The sequence below is a fragment of the Gallinula chloropus genome, assembly GCF_964237585.1.
Source record: "Gallinula chloropus genome assembly, chromosome: 6".
Classification (NCBI taxonomy): Eukaryota; Metazoa; Chordata; class Aves; order Gruiformes; family Rallidae; genus Gallinula; species Gallinula chloropus.
In genome coordinates, this window is record NC_140091.1 from 243,673 (window position 1) to 269,406 (window position 25,734).

At 53.3% G+C, this 25,734-nt stretch overlaps 3 protein-coding genes across 3 annotated transcripts in view; 1 reads left to right on the forward strand and 2 right to left on the reverse strand.

Annotated features, from left to right (window-relative positions):
• Positions 1 to 1,309: 1,309 nt before the first annotated feature.
• TYW3 (tRNA-yW synthesizing protein 3 homolog) lies at positions 1,310 to 6,760 on the reverse strand. Its single transcript, XM_084265892.1, has 6 exons — positions 6,459 to 6,760; positions 6,255 to 6,335; positions 4,815 to 4,913; positions 4,151 to 4,222; positions 3,433 to 3,566; positions 1,310 to 2,667 (listed from the first exon to the last, which is right to left on the reverse strand). The coding sequence occupies exons 1-6, from the start codon at positions 6,630 to 6,632 to the stop codon at positions 2,448 to 2,450; spliced, it is 780 nt and encodes a 259-aa protein (XP_084122018.1). The 5' UTR covers positions 6,633 to 6,760; the 3' UTR covers positions 1,310 to 2,447.
• CRYZ (crystallin zeta) lies at positions 6,748 to 12,891 on the forward strand. Its single transcript, XM_084265891.1, has 9 exons — positions 6,748 to 6,781; positions 8,097 to 8,215; positions 8,493 to 8,645; positions 9,895 to 10,058; positions 10,553 to 10,604; positions 11,192 to 11,341; positions 11,743 to 11,844; positions 11,939 to 12,034; positions 12,294 to 12,891. Exons 2-9 carry the CDS (start codon positions 8,105 to 8,107, stop codon positions 12,453 to 12,455), a joined length of 990 nt encoding a protein of 329 aa, XP_084122017.1. The 5' UTR covers positions 6,748 to 6,781; positions 8,097 to 8,104; the 3' UTR covers positions 12,456 to 12,891.
• Positions 12,892 to 15,518: 2,627 nt separating this feature from the next.
• Positions 15,519 to 25,734, reverse strand: part of LOC311193083 (serine/threonine-protein kinase TNNI3K) — a gene marked incomplete at its 5' end in the record, with an annotated part of 46,263 nt that continues 36,047 nt past the window's right edge. Inside the window, 6 exons of the mRNA XM_084265809.1 lie at positions 15,519 to 15,828; positions 16,363 to 16,442; positions 16,599 to 16,768; positions 18,327 to 18,386; positions 23,048 to 23,157; positions 25,423 to 25,555. Coding sequence (XP_084121935.1) covers positions 15,752 to 15,828; positions 16,363 to 16,442; positions 16,599 to 16,768; positions 18,327 to 18,386; positions 23,048 to 23,157; positions 25,423 to 25,555 — 630 coding nt within the window. The 3' untranslated portion in view covers positions 15,519 to 15,751. The remainder of the gene's footprint in view (positions 15,829 to 16,362; positions 16,443 to 16,598; positions 16,769 to 18,326; positions 18,387 to 23,047; positions 23,158 to 25,422; positions 25,556 to 25,734) is intronic.

Consider the following 25,734-nt stretch of genomic DNA (forward strand, 5'->3'; position numbering starts at 1 on the left):
TGACTGCAGTGCTTGGATTTCATTTAAAAAGAAAAGGGGAGTGGAGAAAAGCTTCACCAAAAGCAAAGCAGTTGCATTGAATACCCTTTCATCCCAAGACACAGCCTCCCAGCTCTGCCCCTGAAAGCAGGCTGAAGCCCTGGTTTATACAGATTGGTATCTGTGACGGCTCTCACCCCGAACACGGGGCCATTCACGCCTGTGTGCAGCAGCAGTTACCCTCTGAGCTCTGGAACAGGCCTCCTCCTGTCTCAGACGTGGACTTTTTGGGCTGGGGGGGAAGCCCGATGCTGTTTCTTTGCATCTTGGCTTTTTCCAGTCCTGCATTTTACCTTCCCAGGTGTGGTGCAAGATCACAGTGCTGCAAAGCGTGTGGAAATGATAACAAGGTCATTAATGGCATCCACAGCCACGTGCAGTCCTGTGACCTCCTTAGGACGGCTTTACACGCAGAAGGTGGGTGCCAGAATCCATCTGAAATCCATTCCCCATCCCCCCACTTTTAAAAGCAGCAACGGCCTCGGCAGGAGGAGCCCCCAGGCAATGAGGGACCTGGGGGACGGCGGGACCCCTGCCAGCCCAGTGGGCCAGGGACAGCCAGCGGATGGGCTTTGCCGGGGTAGCAGCTCTGGGAGCTCGCCTGTTTGCTGCTCTGAGCACTGATGCTTCAGGGCTTCAGCTCCAGGGGTGCGGCTGTGCCCCGGGAGCAGCACGACCACAGCGCCTGCGGCAGAAGCCGCCTCGATCCCCGCACCCCGAGAAGCTGCTGTCACACAGGGACCCCTGGATGCTCCCCCCAGCGTGCAGCAGGGCTGCAGTGATGCTCACCCATGTCCCCAGTGCACCAGCCTCAGCACGTCCACGCCGCACGCTCCTGCTTGCCGCAGGCTCCCAGCAAGCATGGCACCATCCCCCCTGGGTTCAGGTAGAGCTGAAGAAGGATACATCCACACAAACGCCTGGGGCTTGAGGACAACCTGTGTTTGAAGGTTCCTGGTGGCGTGTCAGCATCTCTGTCATCTCTCAAGCTGATGTTCCTTAACCTTCAGTTTGCAGTGGGTGCTTCGCCCCTCCACAGAGGAGAGTGGTAGGATCTGCTTTCTCTGCTCCTTGCTCAGTTGTGTTCACGGCCAACAGCCAAGGACAGCATCACCTGCCTGTTTCACTGGACACCAGTGCAGTCCTCTCACAAGGACAGAAAGGGGTTGGCATCTCCCACACCCCAGCCAGGTGCTGAGAGGTTTCAAGCCACCAAGATTAAGATAAAAGGCACACCTCTCGAGCTGTAAGTTAATAACACAAACAAGCAACAGAAAAGGCTCAGGTTTATTTTTTCTGTGGGCTGATACTGCAAACACAGGTAACAGCATTTCAGAATCTGCTTAAAACCCCAAGTACTTTTCCCTTTGGCTGCCACCCCTGTCACGTTTTGATGGTGCAATTACAATCCCCACAGGGCAAAGGCTTATGTAACAGAAGAGGGGACAACACCCCACCTGTATGGCTGGGAACTGCTGTGCCAAACAAACCATTTCCTTCAGTCAGGGTCTTGTTCTGCAGAGTCAGTGAAAAACACACTCTGACTACGGAGCGACTGTCCCGGTACAGGAACACATGGAGCATTGTGCTGGCTTCTCTTCAGCATTTACTGCACGTCAGTCGATTGTAGCCTGGTAAGAAGGCCCGTTCCTGCTCCTGTACGCTGTGGTTGACTTTGTGCCCAGCTGCTGGAGCTGAGTGCTGGCCCGGCAGAACCACCCACAGCTGAGCTAAGGAACTACAGTTGGTGAACGGACACAAGGGAAATAACACCTGGTGGCTGCTGGCTGAGGGAAGTGGAACACAGAAGAACGCTGGGGCTGGGGCCTGAAGCACAGCAAAGTGCAGCAGAGCAGCACCTACTCTGCCACCCCATGTGTGAGTCAGAGGATGCTGGAGACACCCCCCTGGAGCCAGCGCAGAGCCGTACGCACCGTCTGTTCCCATCCCAACCTCCGCACCCGGCACGGCTCTTTCGCTGACTGGTGTGTAGCTGTGTCGCTTCGAAAGGGCCATCTGTATTGCTGCACATGGCTTTGCAGAGTTCCCACAGGGATTAAAAACTTTCCAGGATCACATCCCAGTTTAGAGTTTCCTGCTCTGCAAAGATCAGCAGCCCCGTGGCAGTGAATCGCTTCCTGGAGAGCATGGCCAGAGGTGCAGCAAACCAGTCTCTCCTGTGGTAACTGAGGGAGTGGAACACTGTTCATTCAACAGTGCTGTTAAACCCCCCCAGGCACAACATCCTGGAGTTCTATTCTCTGTGCTTCTGTGGCATTAAACCTGCTCACAATTTCTCTCTGGTACAAGTCCATCAGTGACTCCTCAGAACAGAGCAGTATTCACATCTCTTATAAAGAGCACTGCAGTTATTACTCAGTTTGCCATTTGATTTCAAATGCTTTGGTCTATACTGTGATTTCAGAAAAAATACCCAGACAGCTTTCTGTATCATCCTCAGGCTCCAGTTCTTCACTGTGATGCTCAGGAGAGGCGTGTCCACGTTCTTGCCTGGTCTTCCTCTTCCTTCTGTGGACGTACATGGAGCAGCTCTTCTCTGCCCCCCCAGGAGGGGAGCTGCTGGCACTGGGGGCAGTTTCCAAAGCTGACTCTAAGCCTGTGTAGAATCTAGAGAGAAACAATCACGTTGCTGTTACTTGTGTAGGTTTGCTCTGGATCTGCACAGCTCTTCTGAGAAACTAATGCTTTGTAATGCAATCAAAATGTGTCGAGGAAATTGTTACCAACACTGAAACGCTCTTGTCTACACAGAACACCACCTGACACCTATCAGCACAGGTCTGTTCCTGCAGACACCAGAAAGCAGTATGGGGATAAATGCCCATGAACCACAGCATGAACCATCAGGTGCACTGTTGCTAACAGCCATTACTGCTAACTCTGGCCTGCACAGGGATTTTCAGTGGACATATAAAAAGAACCAGGTCTCGTGCAGGTAGGTGTCTGCAGCACCCCTGTGATCCTCACGCTCTGTGGCTTCTGTTCCCCAGCTGGAGACAGACAAGAGTATGTAACCCCCCCACCCTCACAGCCTGGGACATGAGCACCTCCTGTACCAAGCACCTGTGGAGTGAGGACTGCACTGCCATCCGGATGCTTCTGAACTGGCTAATGTGACAGAACAAATGCCCTTATCATTAGAAACGTCAACCCTGCTCAGTAACAGAGACAGCCTGCAAACTCGTGTTCTTTACAGGGATTTGCTTACATAGCTCACAGTCTTCAGAACTCAAAACATTAATTGAAATTGTGTCTTAGACTCCAGGGTTTGGTTTTTTGTTTGGGTGGGTTTTTTTCTTTACAACACCTCTCCAACGCCTTTCTCACTTGTGCATTTATATGTCAGGAGTAGGGTCGGTGTAATTAACAAACCTGTCAATCCTCCTTATGTTCTCTTCCATCTTCTGATTAGCTATGTGTATCAGAAATTCAATATACTCTTCAGAGACCATCAACTTCCCCTTGTGGCTCAAAGGAACTTCTAAGCAGTGAGTGCTCCGGACTGCCTGAGGACACACAGAGGAGGATTTAACCAGAATGAAGTTCTTTTCATTTTATCAAAGTTATTTAAACAATACAGGGGATTCATTAAAGGAAAAACCACAGTGCTTATCCACACAAGGGTTAGGTAGCTCTCAGGTAAAGCAGAAAGGTATTTCTTTGCTAGAGCATACCCTGTGCTAGCTGTCCACCACATTACAATTCTGATCTTGGCTTGTAAAAAACAAGGTTAAGGAGAATGATAGGACTTTGTTATCATAGAATCCCAGCCTGGTCTGGGTTGGAAGGGACCCTAAGGGTCAGAGCTCCAACCCCCTGCCACGGGCAGGGACACCAACCTCCAGGCCTGGAGCTACACAAGGGTGCCCAGGGCCCCAGCCAGCCTGGCCTTGAACACCCCCAGGGACGGGGCACCCACCCCCTCTCTGGGCAGCCCCTTCCAGCCCCTCACCACTCTCTCTGCAAAGAACTTTCCCCTAATATCTAGTTTAAACCTTCCCTCCTTCAGCTTCACTCCATCCCCCTTGTCCTGCCATTGTCTATGTCCTCTCCACTGCTGTGTCCTGACAGGGGAGCAGCAAACTCTTACCACCATGATTTTTCCTTCTCGGCCGACCGTAATGCCAGAGTTCCTGAACCCAGACTCCACAGCCACGGAATGCTGCACAGCAAAGGGAAGCCTTCAGCAGGTCGTGCACACTTTTACAGCAGCAATTAACAGGTGAACTGCAATTATCATCTCCCCACACTCATGAAATAACAGTTACAGTAACTCATTAAGATCAGACCCACAGAGTATCACAAACCGTGGCTGCTTTTCAAAGAACAACAGCCAACCTTGATCACCTCACCTTAACCTGTTGGTGCAGCTGGGGTGTTAATGTCTCTGAGGGCACTGTGCCATCTCTCCCTGCATTAGTGAAGGGACAGACCCCTCGTGGTACTGTCCTGAGCCAGTGGAGAAGCAAAAGGCAAAGGTTCTACCCAGTTACTGGAGCCTCAAAGGGCTCGGTTGGAGGCAGAACGATTTCTAAAAACCCCACTGCTTTAAGCCAGCGGAAGCCCCCAGCTCACTGGGAAACACCTTCCACCAGGTTTTCCTCATCAGCTTACTCCCAGTACCCCAATTATCAAACTACACATGTGGGACTATCCCAGAGTGCTAAAGCTCACTCAGGAGCCAACACTTTCCCTTTTACAGCAAGTAATGCAGCAAAATAACAATGCAGCACTGTCACTTGACTTAATCTTACTAGAAGCTGTGCATCCTGCAGCTCCTGACACAGCACGTGAAGAATGAATGGTTCGAACTTGAGCACGACGTCACCAGTGGCTTTCTCTAGTGCTGTCATCTGGAAGAAGACATGGAAACACTTATACTGACACTGCAGGTGTGTCCTGCTGCTACCACAAGCCAAAACACAAGAAAAAGCTACTCAGTGTGCAAAACAAGTGTTCAAAACACACCAGCCAAGTTCCCAGCAGTCAGGCTGGCTCAGCTGCTGCTGCTGTGCCACTGCTCACAGCCCAGAGAAATCCCATGGGCTCCCATGACCCGCTGTGCTAATCTGGTGAGGTTTGACAGAAATCCATGGCAAGAGAGATGTGCAGCCCTTGGAAAAGCGTGCATCGCTCTTTCTGCCCTTGTGCATCCCAGCAGACCGATACAGTCAGCACAGCACGGGGGGAGAACGGTGTTAGTGCTGCCAGTGGAACCCGAGCAGCTCCTGCTTCACATCTCTTTTCAAACTGCTCTTTAAAATCTGAGATGTTTAGTTTTTGAACTACATCCCTCAGCCCCAGAAAACATTCCAGGGTTTAGCAGATTAAATTCACGGCTGAACATTCTTGGTCACGTTTTAGTCCTAGTTTAAAGAATAACGCCTGGCCTCCAGCCTAAGAGTTGTTAGGACCAAGTCAGAGGTTTGAATCGGAGGCACAAACCCCCGGACAGAAAAGAAAAAGCAGCAACTCCCTACTGATAAAACTAAAGAAACTCCCTCCAGCCCCCTCAGCTCTGCTGGCAGAGATGCTCGAGCCAGCATCTCCTGGATGTGTGAGTGTGGAGAAGGCTGTGTGACACCCTGCATGGCTTCCTCCTGCAATTCCCCTGCCTCTCCATGCCGCCTTCACGTGGGGACAGCTGAAGGGGGGGGGGATACTACTTTCTTCCATCCAGAAAGGTAGCTTTGAGGCAGTTACATTACAAAAACCATACAATAAAACGTTCATAAAGCACCACCCCCCTCTTCTTGTTCGCCTCGCTCAATTCCCAGCACGAAAACCACCAGAATCAGCAGGTTGGAGGAGACCTTTGAAGATCGTCCAGTCCAACCATTCCCATCCCGAGCTAAACCCGCTCCCTGAGCGCCTCATCTCCCCCTTTTTTTATTTGAGCGCACCCAGGGACGGTGACTCAACCACCTCCCTAAGGCTCCTTGCAGCGCCTCATGGAAACACCTCATGGAACCTGTTGAGCGCTCGCCGGGGCCTGGAAAGGAGCTGTACAGCTGAGCTCCGCCTGCCCAAACGGCTCCCTCGGATACAGGGCGGCGGGGGGGGGTCCCCAGGGCGCCTCGGGGCGCCCCTCGGGCTGTCCAGCCCGAGGGGCGCCCCGAGGCGCCCTGGGGACCCCCCACCCCGCCGCCTCCCCCCATCAGTGAGGCGGCGTAAAGGCCGCGTCGAGCTCTTACCACATCATCTCTGACGCAGGGGTCGTGCGTCACCATGAGCCAGGTACAGTCCGTCTTCCGGGCGCCGCAGCCGGACGGACCCTGGGTGGGAAGAGGGGTGGGGAGGGAGAGGCGCTGAGCGCATCGCGCCGGCTCAAGGCCCAGCCCCATCCCCTCCCGTCCCGGCTCCGCTGCCGCCCCCGGGATCCCCCGCCCGGGACTCACCGCCGCGCCGCCCTGCGCCAGGACGATGCGGCCCGAGCAGGAGCTGGTGGTGCAGAACGGGGCTCGCCCGTTGAGCAGCCCCACCACGGCGGCGGCGCGCTCGTCCAGGCCGCCCTTCCTGCTGGCGTCCGCCCGCGCCAGGCGCTGCGCCTTCCGCTGCCCGAACGCCGCCATGGGCCGCGGCGGGGCACAGGCCTGCCCGGCACCCCCGCCGCCGGACCCGCCCCGCCGCCGAGCCCGCCCCCTGCCCAGCCCGCCCCGCCGCCGAGCCCGCCCCCCCTCCCCAGCCCGCCCGCCGCCGATCGGCCCGGGAGAGCTGTGAGGTAGGCGCTGGGTGCGATCGTTCCCCGCGGTCTCTGGGACCCGGCCAGGCTCCCAGGCGCGCACGGCCGCGGGGCTCCGGCCCGGCCAGCGGGAGCCCCTGGGCCCCGGCCGGCGGCGGCTGCAGCGGCCGGCGGGGCGGGACCTGGGCGCGGGGGCCGGGCCAGACCCTCCCCGCGGGCGCTGAGGGGGCGGCGGTCGCTCCGGGTTCCGGTTTCCCGGCCGCGGGGTCGCTCCGTGCTGTGGCCGCGTTTCCCCGCCGAGGCTGCCGGTGGCCGGGCCAGGCCCGTCTCGTCCGGCCTGCGACCGAGGACCGGGCTCTGCTTCCCGCCCGGCCCGGGGACCGGGGTCTCGGCGGCCGCTCCGTGCTCTGGAGAAGGCCCCGTCCTACCGATCCCCCGTCGTGCTGCGGAGCCGCGTCTGAAACCCACGGGCCCGGGTTCCCTCGGGGCCGCGTAGGAGCCGCCTGCTGATCTGTGCTGTGCACAGGAGAGACCTGTGTGCCAGGGCGGGTCTGGCCCGTGTCCCGGGGCAGCGGCAGCGCTGTGCATCCTCCTGACTGAGGCTGCTGGGACGGGAGCCAGGGATGGGGAAAGATGCGGGTGGATAATGGCAGGAGAAGGGGCTGGAGTGAAGCTGGAGGAGGGAAGGGGGAGAGGAGAGATTAGGGGGAAGTTCTTTGCAGAGAGAGTGGTGAGGGGCTGGAAGGGGCTGCCCAGAGAGGGGGTGGGTGCCCCATCCCTGGGGGTGTTCAAGGCCAGGTTGGATGGGGCCCTGGGCAGCCTTGTGTAGCTCCAGGCCTGGAGGTTGGTGTCCCTGCCTGTGGCAGGGGGTTGGAGCTCTGGGACCCTTGGGGTCCCTCCCAACCCAGACCAGGCTGTGAGTCTATGATTCTATGAAGCCTTGCAAACAGTGCCAGGGGAGAGGAGAAAGAGACAGGAGAGCTTTTAAAAGCTGTCACCATCATCTTGAGGAAAAAGCGACCTCTGGCTGCAGCGCTGCAGCTCGTGTGCTGGATCTGGGCCAGAGCGTGACCTCGCTGTGTCCTGAAGCTGCCCTGTTCAGGGGGTTATTCACTGATGAGCAGTTTCTGGTTGTTTTTTTGCACCCAGGGTTAATGGTAAGCAGGAGCAGTGGCTGGAGTGTCACTCACATGACCCAGGCAGCCTGTTTCGCAAGAATGTCCTGGAAAATTTGTTGTCCCAAAGGCTGGGTCGTTACCCAGTGCCCACAGAGCAGAGGGACTGGGCTTGTTCCAAGCCTGTGCAGAAGGAATCCTGAAGGCACCACAACCTTGCTGTTGTTCCCCTCCCCCAGGTACTCTGATGGCAGCCACCAGAAGTGTGATGAGAGCTGTCAGAGTCTTTGAATTTGGTGGCCCTGAAGTGCTGAAGCTCCAGCCAGATGTTGTAATTCCCAATCCAGAAGCAAATCAGGTATGTACATTGGTTCTGTGGGCTGGAGTACTGGTGTTGAGTGACAGCAGGTACGCTCAGGACAGAATGAAGCCCCCAGACCAACACTTCCCATCTTGCACATGTAGTTTTAAGGCTTCTTGCTGTTACATGGGCTGTATGTTCCATACAAAGGGCTTCCTGAGATGGGCTTCAGGTCAGTGCTGAATGTTTGCTGACTGGCTTCAGAACGTAGTTCAGGTGCCATGCTGTGTGCTGTGGATGCAGTTTTAATTGCTGCTTTAATTGTCTCTTTCAGGTGCTGATCAAAGTCCAGGCCTGTGGGGTAAACCCTGTGGAGACCTACATTCGTTCTGGAAGCTATGCCAGGAGGCCAGCCCTGCCCTACACCCCTGGCTCGGACGTGGCTGGTGTGATAGAGCGAGTTGGGGAAGGTGTGGCTGCCTTCAAGGTATCGACGCTCTGGGTTTCAGTTCAGTAGGGCTGGTTGTGTCCTCTCGGTGGGGTGGCTGTACCGCTGGTCCTGGTTTTACTGCCTGCAACCCTGTCAGCTCTTCTGGGGGTGTGTTTGTGTGTGGTAAAAGCCTGAGCAAGGTGATGCTGGCAGTGCAGCCTGCAGATGGGGCTGTCGGGAGGCAGAGGCTCCAAGCAGCGGCAGCAGCTGCCTGCAGGCAGGGTCAGCACTGCTTGTGTGGCACTGCAGACACACTCCAAGTTGGGTGCTTGCTGTTGGAGGTGGCAGCTTCATGCAGGACTGAAAAACGCTCTGGTTTTGGGGAAATGGGAGTAGCTTTTATTTCGCTTCCTTGTGAGGCCCCATAAATCACATCTCTCTTGTTAAAATGGATCAATTTCTTTTCTGCTTTGATTTTCTCTGCTCTCTCTGGAACCTCTTTGGGTTTTAGATCTGTTCTTCGTTTCACAGCAGTAGGCAGTTGGCCTGGGGCAGACATGAAAGCTGTGGGTGAAGCCAGGTATAAGCTTCCTGACCTGGAGTTTGTGTAACTTGTGGGGGCATGAGAGGGGTGGCTGCCTGGAGAGAAGAACCCTGTTTATTCCTGTTTTCTCACCAGCAGTTGGCTGTGTCTGCTTGCTGCTTTTTGCTCCTCACTGAGAGGGTGATGCTCTTCTCTTGCCTGAGAGGGAGAGATGGGGGATGGATGTGTGCTGCAGGCAGACCCCTGCAAGCTTGCCTGCTCCTGATGCTGGAGAAGCAGGATGCTGCCACACAGGGCTCTGCATTCTGCCCTGCCCTGTGTTTCCTACTGCACTGCTGGCTGGGGTCTCCCTGCTGTGGAAGAGCAACAAGGCTTAGTGTGGGGTATGCCAGGGGTGTAGCTTTGTGCTGCACTGAAACAACGCTGGTGAAGAACTGTCTGTGTGGTGTTTGCACAAGCTTCTCCTCAGGTTTGGGGCTTGGAAGCTGTGGGTGGAGGTCTTCAGGGTTCAGGTTCTCTGGGGCTCGTGTTAATGAGACAGCAGGTGTTACACTGTGCTGTGGGGAGTGTGACACATGTGAAATGACATGGTGCCTGTTGTGTTTGTGTACATGGCAGCGCTGGTGAGAGTAGCTCTGTGAGGAGTGGAGCTGGTTATTCTGATGGGAGAGCTGATAGAAACAGACTAAACCTCTGTGACCTGGCTCTTCCTGTACTCGAGGGACATCCTTGATGTCTGTGTTTTCTTTCCCTCCCTTCTAGAAAGGTGACAGGGTTTTTACCCTGGACACCCTCTCTGGAGGCTACGCAGATTATGCAGTTGCTGCAGCTAACAGGACCTTCCCTCTGTCGGATAAGCTGGACTTCAAGCAGGGGGCAGCGATTGGGATTCCCTACTTCACTGCTTATCGTGCTCTTTTCCAGAAGTAAGGTGCCCCTTCTCAGCTTGTGCACTTCACATTTGAAGAGTTAAAATGCTGCAGCTCGTGGGTTCATTGTGCTGTGGAGTGTGTGTGGGGGGTGAGTGAGGGGGAGATGTTTAAAATCCTTGAGTTACATTTGTTACGCTGAGGGAATCGTCTGGTAACTGTTGCCCAGAAGCCAGTGCCCCTCTTTTCCTGTTGAGTCTTTCTTGTTAAGGGCACGGCCCTGGAAAGGCCTCTTTGTTAAGTGCCATGGGATAGCTGTCGGAGGAGCTGGTGAAGTCCTTGAAGGGAGGAGCAGTTCCAGCCTGTGGCTCACTGCGGGCTGTGTGCTGGCGTAGCTGTCTGCTGCCTGTGCTCATAAAGGCCGTGGGCTGTTTTGCCTCCTCCCCAAGTGGCCTGGAGGTGAAATCTGGTGTCCACCGGTGTGATCTGATCTGAGGATAAGGGGCTGTGATCCTCATGCCAGTGTTTGTGGCTGTTCTGTGCTCTTTCAGAGGCCGTGCCAGAGCAGGGGAGAGCGTGCTGGTGCACGGGGCGAGCGGCGGGGTGAGTACTCTGAGGCAGCAGCTCCTAAGCAGTGCTGCTCATTGTCCTTGCATCTCCTGTTCCCTGTGATATGAATCGTGGTCACCTCTATATCCATACACAGATTAGCAAAATTAGGCTCTCATTTCATATGCTCTAGCCTACATGTTTCTGAGAGCAGACCCCATTACTCAGATAGCTACAGACTGCCTTACTCTGTAAGGTCCCTGATGCACAGAAAACCCACACTGCTGCACTTGCAGTTGGTCCTGAGGCTTTCTAACCGGTCTCCTGAGATAAAAGGAACAGCAAAAGGCTGTAATTTGAAAAGGTGTGCAGGTTGTTCACTGTTCTCTGAGCAGTAATGACTGGTATGTAGCAACTCTGCTTGGCTGGGGTATTTTTACCTGTTAGCTAACAGCTGGCTGCATGAGGGGAGAGACTGGAATATATAATAAATTCATGACTACAGAGTATGTGGAAGTGAGCACAGAGTTTTCCTTGTTTTTATGTGGCAAGCCAGTAGTATATGAAGTTTAAAATGCTAAGAAAGATGGATGATAAAGAGCTTTTTTTTCGTCCCTTTTCTTTCCTCCTCCCTCCCCCAGGTGGGAATAGCAACATGTCAGATTGCCAGAGCCTATGGTCTCAAGGTTTTGGGTACAGCAGGAACTGAGGAAGGCATGAGTGTGGTTCTGAGGAATGGTGCTCACCAGGCTTTCAACCACAGAGAGGCTGATTACATGGATAAAATTAAGGTAAGCTCATACCAGGGATAGGGGATGCAGGGAGTGCTTTCCATGCTAACAAAGAGTGAACAGCTCCTTGCAGAAGGTTTTTAAAGTAGATTGATGCAGGAGGATGGCATACTGCTGTTCTACACCAGGAAAGCCTTGTCCAGGCTGGAGCAGCTCAGCTCTCTTCACAGCCAGTGGCTCTGGCCTCCCAGCAGGTTCCCACCTGGGAGCACATCCTGATTCAGCCTATCAGGTGTGCTGACCCTGCACCACTTAGTGGTCTCCCTTAGTCCAGGGGCTGCATTTGAAATTGAAACAATGAGCTGTAGAATGTGTGTGTGTGTGTGTGTGTGTGTGTGTGTGTGTGCAGTGGACAGTGGTGCTGAGGGGGATGGTGTAAGCAGCACGTTGTGTCTGTGTAGGAGTACACCGGGACGGGAGGAGTGGACATCATCATCGAAATGCTCTCCAATGTCAACCTGGCTGCTGACCTGCAGCTCCTGTCCTGTGCAGGAAGGGTGATGGTGAGTGCTTTTGTCCCTGACCCCAGTCTGTGCAGTTAGCAGCACAATTCATCAGTTCCAGCTCAACCATCATCCTTTAACTCGTTTGTGACAGGTTGTGGGCTCTAGAGGTCCTGTGGAGATCAACCCACGAGACACTATGAGTAAAGAATCTAGCATCATTGGAGTGAGCCTGTTTCTTGCAACTGAGGTAAGAAGAGTTGTTATTTTAACAAATGTGCTTTCAGCTGACTCCCAGCAGCTCCTGCTTCCAGGTAAAGTCATTACTAGGGGCGAACAGATAAATTTGCTCCAACGACCTTGTTGGTTCATTCCTTTACATTTTCTATAATCTCAGAACATCATAAAATGCTTTTGGGTTGTGAAATGTGTTTTGGCATGTGCATAAATCAGTCAGTACTTTCCTACCCTGTAGAGACCTTGTGGTAAATGCTCTTTATTATGTGCAGGAGGAGCGGCGCGAATGTGCAGCAGTGCTCCTGGAGGGCATAGAAGCTGGCTGGCTGAAACCCACCGTGGGCTCTGAATATCCCCTGGCAGAAGTCGTTAAGGCTCATAAGGACATTATCCATAGCAGTGGTGCTCGAGGAAAGATGGTGCTCCTTCCATAAAGGCCTTTTCCATTTCTTCTGTTGCTGTTCCAGCTGCTTACATGATTCCTGGAACCCGTGTTACAAAACAGACTGCTGATCAGGTCTGGCAGCAGCAGCAAATGCCAACTTAACCACTTAATGAGCCGTTTTTAATCAGCAGAGTTGCATGTACTTTAATTTCTCAGCCTTTTTGGCTGGTGTGGAACACGTGGGTGTGCTGGTGTGCTCTTGTGCTGTGCCAGGGTTTGCCAGCCTGCTCTGTGTGGAGCGACAGCGCTGCCGGTAGCGCAGAAGGAAGCCTGCCTTGTAAGCAGCACACCACTGCACAGGACTAACTCTCTGCCTGTAGCTAGGGCTCTGCAAACTCTGAGACACAAAATCTGTCTTCTCTTTTGTCACAACTCACCTGCAATAAAAGCTTTTGCTGCTGGAACGGTTCAGTTCCCAGCTCAGAGATGGCCAGAGTCTGGCTCAAGTACGAGTGGTTTGGGAGCAGAGGCAGTTCAGTTCTGCTCTGCTTGATGGTGTGTGAGGTGAGGGTGTCCCAGTTAATCCACAGGGGCTGTAACTTGGAAGCTGGGTGCTAATATTGCTGCTTTGCAGCTGATGATACTGGCAATAGTAGCCGGATTCCTCAGTGGCAGGGGCTGCGTATGGAAGATTTCAATTCTTCCTGTGACCTTTGCAGAGTTTAAAGTCCCCTGAATCTGGGCTAGAAGGGGGAGGGCAGAGAGGCTGCACCGTGTTCACGGGGCCTGAGCATTCGTGCTGTTGCCCAGGTGAGTGTGTAACCATTGCTGACTTGTTCCAGATGCAGCCTGGTTGAGGGTGGAAGATGCCCCAGGAAAACAGGGTTTGGTGTTACAGGGGCTGTCTTCTAACAGTGTAATTCTCTAAGGGCAGTGAGTAGTCTGGACTCAAGGATGAGCTCTCTGTTCCTCTGAGGAGCAGCCAGTCCTTACTGAGCAGGACGTGTTCAGAAGTCCTTTTGTCAGCAGAGGTTACTCACACTGTAGTTTGGGGCTGGATGCCCTTGGTGTCACACTGCCTTAGAGCAGTGCCTGTTCTCTGCATCCCTGTGCAGCTCCCTCAGGGTGCTGCCTGCCTCACACTGCAGTTTCTAGGCCCTGATTTATGTTTGTTTCCCCGATGAGCCATTCATGTCTAGTGACAGTTTGCTCAATCTAAGCTAAGAAACTAATTGGCAAACTCCTTGGCAGTGTCTCCTATATGCTGGTGATCCCATGTTAAAATGTAGAGGTGAGATATAAGGGGCCTTTTATCTGTCTCTTCACCAGCCTCTGGATCAGAAGTAACACTTTGGTCGTGCTTAATGGCCCACGATTGTTCTGTGTGCAGGGGGTGAAATCAGATCCTGGCCAGACACAGAGGAGTCAGTTACATGTGTGGGGCCAGAGGAGATCCACCCAAGGGTGCTGAGGGAGTGGGCAGAAGAGCTCACCAGGCCACTTCCCATCACCTACGAGCAGCCCTGGCTGATGGGGACGGTCCTGGGGGACTGGAGATGAGTGGATGAGTTGCCCATCCACAAGAAAGGCTGGAGGGAGGGCCCAGGGCACTATAGACCTGCCAGTCTGACCTCAGTGCCAGGGAAGGTGATGGAGCAAATCATCCCAAGTGCCACCCCCAGTCCCTGCCCCTCCCATGTCACAGTGAGGGGGGGGAGAAGGGAGTGAAATCCTGACTAAAGTGCAGTCTGCTGAGAAGGGAGGGGCAGGGGGAGCTGCTTTAAGATCTGGTCCCACTTCTCATCACCTGACTGGTGTCACTGGGGGTGCAGGGCAGGGCAATAAATTGGAGAGTTTTCTGTCCTTTAGTCTGTGTTGGGTCTTTTTTTGCCTGTGACATTTATTGTGGAATGATACAGACAGTGTCCAGGCAGAGGAACCCACCCTGTAGTACCAAGGACCCTGTAGTACCAAGGAGGACAGTTTTTAAACTCTGGCAGTCTGTTTTGCAGGGTTAGAGGCCTTTTGTGGGAGTATCTCCTGTCTTGCTGGCTGAGCCTGTTTCCAGCCCTAAGCTCCACAAATTCTCTAGACATAAGGGGAAATATTCCAGCCAGACAAAGCATTTGCACAATAACAAAGCTAACCCTGGGATTGAGAAAGTTCCTGTGATGGCTGATGAGCTCTCTTGATCCATGGGAAATACTGGAGTTCCTTCTTGCTGGTTTGTTGAGGTTCTGAGTGATGTGACAGCCTCACCCATGTGGTGACACTGGCTTGGGGCTGCAGCGCTGCAGAGATGGGTGGGGGCTGCTGTAGGGGTTTCTCTGGAGGCAAACGCAGAGCTCATCATCTCTCAGAGTGCTGACAGCATCCAGGGCTGAGCTGGCTGCCTGGTGACACAATCCGGGCTCTGCCTCGGGTGAAGAGGCTGCCCTGACCTGTGCTGGTGGCTCTCAGAGGCCCCGGCAGCGTTTGGAGTGTGTGCGCCAGAGCTTCCTGCGTTCTGCCACAAGAAGGAAGCCGTGAGCCAGAGCTGGAAGCAGGAGAGACCTTGGGAGGCCCCGCACGCGATGCTGAGGTGAGGGCGTGTTTCTCTGAGCAGGTTGGTTTGGCATGAGCCCAGAGAACACAGCGAGGGCCAGAGAGCCGGCGCTGGCCCGGAGGAGCTGGTGGTGGTCCCTGGGGTGGGACGGGATGCTGACACGGGGCTGCTCGCAGCAGCAGCCGGGGTGTCCCACGTGTCTGACGAGTGCCCTGGGGAGCTGCATCCCAGCCCTGCCTGTGCTCTTCTGCCAGCGTTTCTGTGAGCCCACAGGCTGCTGGGTGTAATGAGAGGACCCCCCACACGAACCCAACAGCGAGGAACTGCCAGGGCCGACCCCAGCTCTGCAGCACTTGAGGTACAGCTGTGTTTCCCCTCATCCCCCACGGATGTTTTCAGAAAGTAGAAACCCCCCCACCAAACCTCACACAAGTGAAGAAACAGGGGTAAGCCTTGCTGGGTGACATCCTCCCTGGTTTTATTGCTTCAGGCTTGTGACACGAGTGACGTGTGTGGGAGCTGGGAGCTGGTGGAGCCTCCTGTGCCGCTCTAGTTACGGTCGCACTGCGTGGTGCCTCATCCCAGGCCCTGTGGATGGTCACTTCCTTACACAACAGCTGCTCACCAGCAACAGCCCAGCCCTCAGGCAGGCCAGCACAGGGAGATGCTAGGGCAGAGCTTGTGGCAGGGACACCTGCAAGCTGTCCATCCCAGGGACCTGCGTGGGGCACAGGCTGCCTGGGGGCCAGGCTGGTGCAGGACACGTGCTGCGGCTGGTCGCTGACACACGCCTCAAGCTGTCAGCTGCTCTCTTCAAAGCTGCCACTGCTGCTGCAGGAGTGGAACCTCATGGTACTCATGGGATCTGACACATAGCCTGCAAGATCACAGAAGCACAGACTGGGTTTGGCTGGGAGGACCCCAAAGCCCCCACCGAGCCCCCCTGCCACGGGCAGGGACACCCCCAGCCCAGGGTGCCCACAGCCCCATCCAACCCGGCCTTGAGCCCTGCCAGGGAGGGGCCTGGATGGGGAAGCTGAGGGAGAAGGTTCACATATGCATCACCAGCGCTGAGAAGGTTGTGTCAGGTCACTGTACACTCCTGTGGTACTCCAGGAGTAGGACTCTCTTGCCTGCTTGTCACAGCAGCAGCCTTGAGGATATAATGCCACATCCCCTTACCCACAGATCCAGGCAGGCAGGAGGAAGGAGCACCCCAGCACCCCAGGGCTCAGGGCACACTGCACTGACAGCAGAGGGAGCAGAGGGAGCCCCTTGCTGGCTCTGGTGGGCTGTAGCCAGCAGACCCCACCCCGGGACACCAGTTTTCTCGTGAGATGTTGTGGTACCTCAGGAGACAGTCGCTCTGCACAGGATGAACACCCCAGAGGAGCAGTGGGCAGTCACTCACCGTTTTTGTCGATTGGTGGGTACTGGAAGTTTCTTCTCATGTCCTCCAAGGCCAGACCCTGGGAAGGGTGTTGCCCAGCGCTGCAAGCGAAAGAGGAGGTGTCAGTGTAGGTCAGGCCAACACAATGACATCCCCAGAGCGTAAGAACCTTCCCTACGGAGTCGGGAGGATAAGGCAGCGAGATGAACTGCCTGGGCTGCCTGCCAGCCACAGGCCCTGCGCCCTGGAGCACACACCTCTGTGACCAGACAGCGAAGGCTCGCGCGTTCAAGGCGTATTCCAGCTCGAACCGACTCCGCAGCGCAGCGACGTGGCTGCGGCCAGGGCCTCCTCGTGCCACGAGACAGTCTGAGGATGAGGAGGGGGACAGGGACCCGCTGCTGTTGCTGGAGGCTGGAGACATTAGCTGGATTAAAAAAATAAAGAAAAAGAAAAAAGAAGGTGCTGTTGTTACATGTTTATAAGTCTTTCCTCAGGTCCTTCTCCCAAGGGGGTGTGTGGGGGTGTGTGTGCCACATTTCCTCTGTAGTTTGGCTGGAGAAAGCAGTGTCTGCTTTGATCAGCTGAGGAGAACTGGATGCTGTGGGGTCTTCAGCCTGAGGCAGGACAACTTTCCAGAGGATACACCTTAGCTCAGCCATGAGCTCTGTGTGCAGCTGACGTGGCTGTGAGACATCCCTGCCTCCCCAGTGGGAACCACCCCTTTGGCTTCCCCATCCCCTCCAGCAGTGCCAGTGCTGCCTGGGCACAGGGGTCCCACCAGAGTGTCCCAGGCAGGAGTTGAGGCTGACAGGACAATGTGGGGCTGGCACATCAGCTGATGTGTTTTGCCCTACAGACCAACCACGGGGATTTGCTGGCACGAAAGGTCCCTGCCACTCCCGGCTTCAGCAGCATGGAAATGGAGCAGGAATGGTTCGCTGAGGGAGGAGGAGAGAAAAGGAAACAGAGGAAGGTGGAGAAAGAGAACTCTCCCCCTTCACCCTTCAGCGGCTGCAGTACTTTTAACTTGCTGGAGACCTTGTTCCTTCAAACGCCTCTCAAAGCCTTGCTCTGGACACGGTGGAGCTGGGCTCTGACTCCCCAGCTAAATAAAGCTTTTGTTTTTCTTTTCTTAATGTAGGCTCCTGCCCCAGATTCCCTCCTGCATGCACTGCTGCCTGTGTATCACAGAAGTCAGGTCTCCCAGGGGGTGACACAGCTTCTTTGATAGAGTGCTTCACTTTTTTTTTTTACACTTAAAAGCTCCCACCTACACACGGAGCAACCAGCAGCAGCCCGAGCATGAGGAGACGCAGAGATTGCGGGTGTCTCTTCTGACCCTTCAGCTCAAGATCAACGATCCATTTAAAGGGAGGTTGGTTTGTTTTTTTTTTTTTTTAAAGCCTTAAACACAGGCACAAACTGAGAAAACATAATTCCAGGAGCTGCAGCCCCACATCATTTTCTCTGTGTCAGCCACTTGTCCCACAGCGGGCTGGAGGCTGATGCATCCCCTGTCACAGCCACAGTGCAAAGAGGGGCTGCCTCTGCCTTTGTCCTTCTGCTGATTTCTCTTTCTACCTTTCTCCCAGGGGTCTTGCCCAGTCTGTCTTCTTTTTACACCAAGCAGCCCTGAGCAGGAGGGAGGATTTCTGCCCAGCACCCCCGAGATGTATCCCCACAGTGCCGGTCATGCTCTGCCTTTGGTGTCCCCCCACAGCAGCTCCCAGCAATGCCTGGTCCCACTCCCCAACCCTGAGGCTCTGGTGCCTCAGGAATGCAGTGTGGGGGCTGGCAGTGGGGTGAAGCAGCTCTGGCAGCTGGCAGGATGCAGAGCCACCCCTGCTCGGCTGCCACTCTGCCCGCCCGTGCCCCTGGCCATGCAGCCCCTCCACACTGGGGATGGGGCCCTACCTCAGTATTGCACAGGCTGGGGATGGGGCCTTACCTCGATATTGCACAGGCTGGGGATGGGGTCTTACCTCAATATTGCACAGACATTCTTCCAGCTTCGTGACTACTTCCGAGAACTCGGGTCTGCCCTGTGACCAGAACAGAGAGAGGAGCCGTGTTAAAACCAGAGAGGGAACATACTGGCTCACAGCCACACAGGGAATAGCAGCCCCCTTAGCTCCCCTTCTCTGAGCTCCATGGATTGCTTTCAGTCCACTTGGGAATCCCATGGGATCCAGGGCTAAGCCTCAAAACCCAGAGGGGATGTGTAAGTGCACTGTTATCTCTTCTTCTGAACAATTAGACCCAGACTAACGACAACTAGCCCATCAAATTCCAGAGTTATGGACAGCACGTGTGGGTCTCCCCACACATTGGGCTGGTTCCTCTTTGCCCAAGTCTTGGAGCAGAGTGAGAGGGTGAAGAGCAGCAGGCGACTCCTGACCAGCGTGTCCCTCTTTGCCTCAGTCAGCTCTCTCATACGTAAATGTTTACGCCGCTACAGTGAGAAGTGTGACAGGGATATCGATGTGCTGATGGTTTTATCTTTCAGATGTCTTGCTCCCTCTGCTCGTTATGGCAATCTGCTAATAGCATAGAGCCCCTCCTCTGGAGTGGCATCTCAGGAGGCATCACTGCCAAGGACTGCTGTCCTGCCCTGGTAACCGGGTGAGCAGCTTTGGGAGAGGCTCTGCTGGGACCTGGCAGCCGGGCTGCGGAGCTGCCGAACGGGCAGCACCCCTTGTGAATGCCAGTAAGGAGGTGGGAACGCTGCTTTGCTTCTCTCTCTGCCCAGCAGCCCTCCTGAGACGATGCCAAGGCCCTCGGAAGGAACTGGAAACCTTTGCTATAGGAGTGGTAGCAGAACACCCTTTATGAAGCTCCTTTTGACAAGCTGCTGCCCACACCCCGTGCAAAGCCCAAGCACCCACCGGCTGACCGGGCTGCCAGTCGCCCTGTAACTCTGCCAGGCAACTTCAGAGCATGAGCAAGATCAGGCGATGCTGGAGTGATGCTGAGGAGCAGGACAGTGTATTAGGATTCTGCAAAGATGGTTTCTTTTGATTGGGGCTAAATGAGCTGTGGAAATGCTAACAAGACACAGTGACGATACCCATTACATAGTGGTTGCTTAAGCCAACGATTTAATGTGACATCTTATTAATAAATTTAAACAGAATGCGAGTTACATGACGATGGTTATTAGCAGCTGCCTTGTAGTTACATGGAAAACAAACTAAACTCCCCACCCCTGCCCTTGCTTTCACCTACAAAGTGCAGGGATAAAGGCACATCCAGGAAGCACCAGTAACAACAAATAAACGAGCCGTGGCCTGCACTGCAAATGTATTTTATCCATGATTCTCTTGCCAATGCATTATGTACCTGACCAGTAAGGAATATGGCAAGGGAGTGGAACTCACTGGCAGCAATCGGGTGACCAGTGCCACACAAACACCTCTCTTGCCCTTAGCAGACCACTCGAGCATGTGCTTGAGGTCCCTAAACCAGACCAGAAAGCTCTTGCATACCCAGGACAGGTTGAGGCACATGACAACCTGTCTTTCTAAGCTGGGCTAACAAGGAAAGGGACTCCAGGGGACAAACCCAGGACTGGTTCCAGCTGGAAGTCCAGAGTATCTGTTTCAGTAGCATGAAGCTGTAATATGAAACAAGGACTCCTGTAACACCAGAATATTACATAGGCTCCAAAATCTGCTCCCTGCCATCAGAAATACAACTTCCACATTGTTCACTGAAGACCTCAAATGCCAGAATAGCACCAGAAAACTAGCCAACCAACCAGCCAACCAACTAACCAGCCAACCATCCATCCAAACAGCAAACCAACCAGCCATCCATCCAGCAGTTCCAAACACAAAGCCTGCCCCTGCAATGTGGTTCCTGAAGCAGCTAACCCACTTTGTGGAACATTTCCTGAGAAAACTGAATTTCCAGTCTCTAGAGGATTTTTCTTGACTTTTCAGGCAGTTTAGAGCAATGTTCAGAGGAACACCAGTGCAAGTGCTGCAGTGGTGTGTGCCAAGGCAGCATCGCAGCGCACAGAGGGCCCCATGCCTGGCTGACACACTGAAGCGTGTCTGAGACTGGTCTTTATCAGCATTAATCAGTCCCACATCAAAATTCCCAGGGTATTCATTATCTTTACTATTTTAAGTCTCTGAAAACTAAACTCCGTATAATACAGGGAGAGCAATGAAACACTAGAAGCCCCCTAAAGAGTTTAGACAGCTGGAATAGGAGCGGTTGGCTGCAGGATTGGCAGGGATGTAGCTGCTGAGAGTGAGCAGCATGTGAGAGGCACACGTCATTGTCTTGCAGCCTGCCTGGCTCTAAGTGTCGCCTTCTCACCTCCCTAAGGAATGGAAAACGCATCCCAAGGCAACAGCAGAGATCCCAGTGAGCAATGCAGCCATCCTGAGACACACCAGAACAGATGGCTCACTCGGTGAAACCAACACGTCACGACATGGCACAGTGAACCCCCCACGTCACGACATGGCACAGCGAACCCCCCACACCACCAGTGGCACAGCAGCATCACAAGAGGTTTCCCAGCAGCGACTGGGTGCCTGGAGAAGCGGGAGGCTGGAGGAGGGCTGGGTGCCCACAGTTCAATCCAGGCACGATGAGGATATGGCAGCAGCCTGGGCAGTGCAGCTGGACAGATGGACAGACCTGGGCACCAATGGGCAGATGGAGGTGGGCAGAAGAGAGTGGGACATGGGAACAGCACTAACTCCTGCACGGGATGGTGGCCAACAGCATTCTCACCTCCTGAGCCTGGCAAGGGAGCGTGCCCATGAACTGAGCCACCATGAGCCCCTCTCCCCGTCCCGCACGGAGCATCCCGTCCTCCCGCCGCGTGGGACCTCGCCGTGCGGCCCCAGCCCACCCTGGGAGGGAGCTACGCCACAGCTCCCAGGCTTGTTCCAGTTTAGTACCCTGAATATGTTTGCCACTGGATATTTGGAGAACTGTCAACATAGCATGAGTGCTCCTTCAATAAAGCAATATTAATTAAAGGAACAGACACCTCCCTGGGATTTCAGAAATTAAAAAGTAATGAGTAATTATTTACCCCAAATAATCCAGAAGAACCAATTTCTTTGCATTGAAACAAGTGATAAACAAAGCTTGCTCACTCCAAAGATCACAAATGTGATCTTTTTAAGATTAAAGCTACAATAAGAAACTGAGATCAAGAGCCAGACTGTTTCTAGAACTTGTAAATCACATTCCTATTTCTCTTTTACAGCTGCTCCTGTAAACAAATGATGTAGGACGTGCCAGGCTTTGGTAGCAGTCAGCCTTACTAAGACAGCAGTGCGCTTGAAGCTGAACTGCTGCTGGAAGAACACGAAGAGGCTTTGTGGCCAGAATAAGGAGATGGTAGTTTTGGGACAGAAAATGAGGCACCTTGAATTCCTTGCAGGATAAATGAAGCTGAAAACTCCACTACAAAAGCTGTACTGTACCCACCACCTGCAGAATGTGTCAACACATCACCTCTGGACACAAAAGAAAGTGAGGGGGAAAAACCTCATCCTGACAGGGCTCTGAGCTCTACAGAGTAGTTACTCCAGCTTTCCTGAGTGTTACCAGCATCGCTGCAGCCAGACGTTTCAAGGCCAAAACTGTAAAATAGTTTTTGATCAAAGTATCAGGAAAGAAAAAAGGTGACTCAGCCCAAGAAATGTTACTCAGTTAAGGGAATAGTGGTTTTGGTAATGGGAAGAATCAGCTGGGGAAGAACCCACCCCGACTGGTTGTGTCAGAGCCAAACAGAACAACAGAATACAAGGGAGAGGAAGCTCTCCAGCTGCTGCTTGGACACTAAGTTTTGACACAGAAAGAGTTCTGAGCAGATCCAAAGTATCCTGAACCCCTTATTCCTTTGACTTCCAAACCTTATGAGACTAGTCTCGTGGGCCAGGCAATGCGTCCCCATTGGTCTCACCTGCTCTGAGTTTGAGAGGTGGAAAAGACATTGCTTTAAAAGCAAGAGACAGTGATAAGTAAATACATGTAAGTGTTTTTTCATGGAGCCTAAATACACACGATCAGCAGGCAGAGTTTATCTTAAAGCAGCTTCAGAAAAACCACACAGAACAGTGTGAAGTTTTGGGTGTTACGGGCTGAGCGCAGCTGCCCTGAGAAAGAAAGAGGCTCCAGGCTGATTCCTGTTGCTCTGCAATTGGATTTCTCACAACTTCAGACTGTGTTCTGTCCCCAGCAGGGTCCCAGGACAGGGACTGCAATGACCTGCCCAAAGGGAGAGGACTGGAGAGACTGGATTGTCTTCAGGTCACTACTCTGCCCCGTGTCCTGTTAGTGACCTACTGGTGTATGGGGAATGGCCTCAGGACACACTAGTCAGGAGTTTACCTGCTGCTGGGGTAACTTGGCTCCTCTCTGAGCTGGTACAGATTTCATTTTTTACATGGAACTAAAATAGTCAAGAATTCATGGAAACTCCCTTCAAAAGTCTGGGAACAGCACGTACGTTCCTCCTTTGCAATCAAAGTTGGGTGATTCCTTAGAGTTTCCCCGAATGGATAAACTACCTTCCCCTCAGAACCAGCTCCCCTGTGTTCCTGGAGATGCCCCACGTCACAGGGATTTCTGCGCAGCCTCTGCCTTGGAAAGGGGCTTTTGGGGAAGCCAGGCGAGGCCAGCGCAGAGATGCCCGTGGTTACCCTGCTGCCGCCCCGGCAGCGGCACTCACCTCGGGACAGGCGTTCCAGCCCCTCATCAGCAGGGCGGAGATGGGCTTGGGGATGGAGTACCCGATGGGCGGGCGGATGTGGTGGTACGCCATGTCTGCCGCCGCCGCCGCTGCGAGCCAACAGAGAGCCGTCAGCACCCAGCAGTCACCCAGGGAAACACAGCTGCTCACGCCACAGGCACCCCGGGAGGGGCGAGACGCTGAGCCGTGGAACCTGGAGCTAGACTCACAGCTTGCAGAGGCTTTCCAACCCCCTGCAGTGCCACCAGCATGGGGGGAGACAGGTTAAGCTAATGATAAATAAACAACACCTTGAGGAACCTTCAGACCCTCAACTCCTTTAAAAAATAATAATAAAAATGTAATTATCTTCATTACTAGGACTGGGTGAAAGGCATACTTTGGTTGCAGATAACAGTTTAGATGCCTTAAAATATCCCCATGGCTTGTTCTGCTACAGTCTAAGACTAAAATTGAGACTAAGACAAAACCCTAATTGGGTTTACACATTTGGTGAGTACAAACACATGGTTAATCCCTCTCACTCCTCTTGAGCAAAATTTTTTGAGTCAGAAAAATGGTAACTGGAACTCATATAAAAACACCTAAGTAAAATCCTTTGTTTGCCTGGCACTTGGAAATGATGTGATGGGAGCACGTGGAACATGTGGGGAGCTGTAAGGCTGCAACCAAGAGACTCGTTCTCGTCACAATATTCATTGTAAGAACTGACTAACCTCAGCCACTGCCTGTCCTCATTGCAGCTCTTTTCCATATAGTGATGTTTCAGAGCGTTAATATCAGATACCTCCTGTGATATCGTAACTGTAGGTAGACAGGAGGGGCAAACACGGTTTGCCTGATTTTGATTCCATTCTAAAGAGGCTTTAGAGGCATGGCTCACACACTGGTGTGTTCACTGTTTGCCCATTAGACTCTGTGAAGTGATGGGCAATGCAAACCAGATCGATAGCAATGGAAAATGCTGCAGTTTTCCTGCCAAAGGCAATGGAAGTGCTGCATCACCTAATGGCAAAATCTTGTCTTGCCAAAGTTGGTAGGATTTATGCCATTGGTTTAGGATTTATGCCATTGGTTTAATGGGGTCAGGATTAGAAGAAGATGTATGCCCCTGCACACACCTGCAATGCTTTACAAAGTCTGTTTGTGTCACCATGCTTTGGGCTCTCCTTGGGCTTTAGCACGGCTGAATGAAATGACAGGAATCCATTCCTCTCAAACAAACTCCCAGGCTGCAACAACCTCAGCAAAGAAGTAATCTCTGTGTTTAATAAGCAGCAGTTTGTGCATTCCCCAGCCTCTTCTCAGGAGATCTCTGCCTGGTTTTCACCTCCTCTGCTCTGCTGTGGCTGCACAGCACACGCAGCTTCCTCGCTAACCGGGGGTGCTGCAGGCGCCGGTTCCACAGGGCTCAGGGTAAGGGCCTCAGCAGTGGGTGCGTTCGGCTTAGGGATGAGGTGACTTAATGGGGGACACACAAGATTGAACAGATGTTCCACTTGATAAATCAAGTGGTGACTTTGATTCGATACCTGCAGAGAGGGTTATTTATATCCATGGGATGGAAAGCTGAGATTGGGCACAGAGCATTCCCTTGTATAACTGGATGTGGTACTAGATTCAATAGGGAACACGGAGCTTCTTTTAACAGGGTAACTACTTTTATCTCAGTGGGTGACATCTACTTTTCATTATAATCAAATCTCTTAATGAAAGATTCTTTTCAACACTTAATTATTTCAATGAACTTCACCAGAATGGCTTCCTGGGCCTCTAACCTGTAGTCAAAAGCGACTACAAGCCAGGGAAAAAAATAAATCAGTGATCCATAATTAGTGTTCTGCAGATGTCGTAGGGATTTTTCCTAAGAAAATCCCTCACTTTGAAATGCAGACTTTGGGGAAAATGTGGCATTTGTATTTAACTGAATAGCCACTGTGTGAGCATACATCTGAAATGTGGCACTTTTATACAGACTATAAACCACACGACATCCTCAAAGCTGCTTTGCGCAGGATATTCATATAAATTAGATGTGCACACAGCAGTGCCAGTCGCAGCGAGGGTCCTCCTGGCAGAGAGAGAGCAGCACAGGAGCACGGCCACAGACCCACCTCGCGCTGGGGAGGACAGCGCGGCCGCGCTGCAGCGGCACAGGCAGCTGGTGAGGGATTGTCTGTAGGGCTTTAGCAAGCAACAGGTGTGTTTATGGTGGGGTAGATCTGTGCTTTTTGCTGAGAGTGTAATCCTAGCACTGCAGAAGAAACTCCAGCAAAGTATGGGTTAGCACCAGCGGTGATACCGCTCTACTCCAGTTCAGAGAAATGTAACTCTCAGCTCAGTGAGCATCTTACCTGGTTTCAGGTGAGCAAATGGAATTTCACCCGTGAGCAGCTCCCAGAGGCACAGAGCGTAGCTGAAAACATCAGCCTTTATGGTGTACCTGGTACACTGGGTGAACACCTCCGGGGCCATCCAGCGCAGGTTCTGCGGGTCAGGGAACATCAGGAATACATCAACACCTTTTGCTTCTGCATGTCTGCATCTCTTCCCTTATTTGTATGGCTCTTTTCCTTTCTTATTCCCCTGCCTCCCTGCTCCATAAAATAACTGGTAAGTTTGCCAGCAAAAATTTTCACCATAACTCATGACATTTAGGCTGCGAA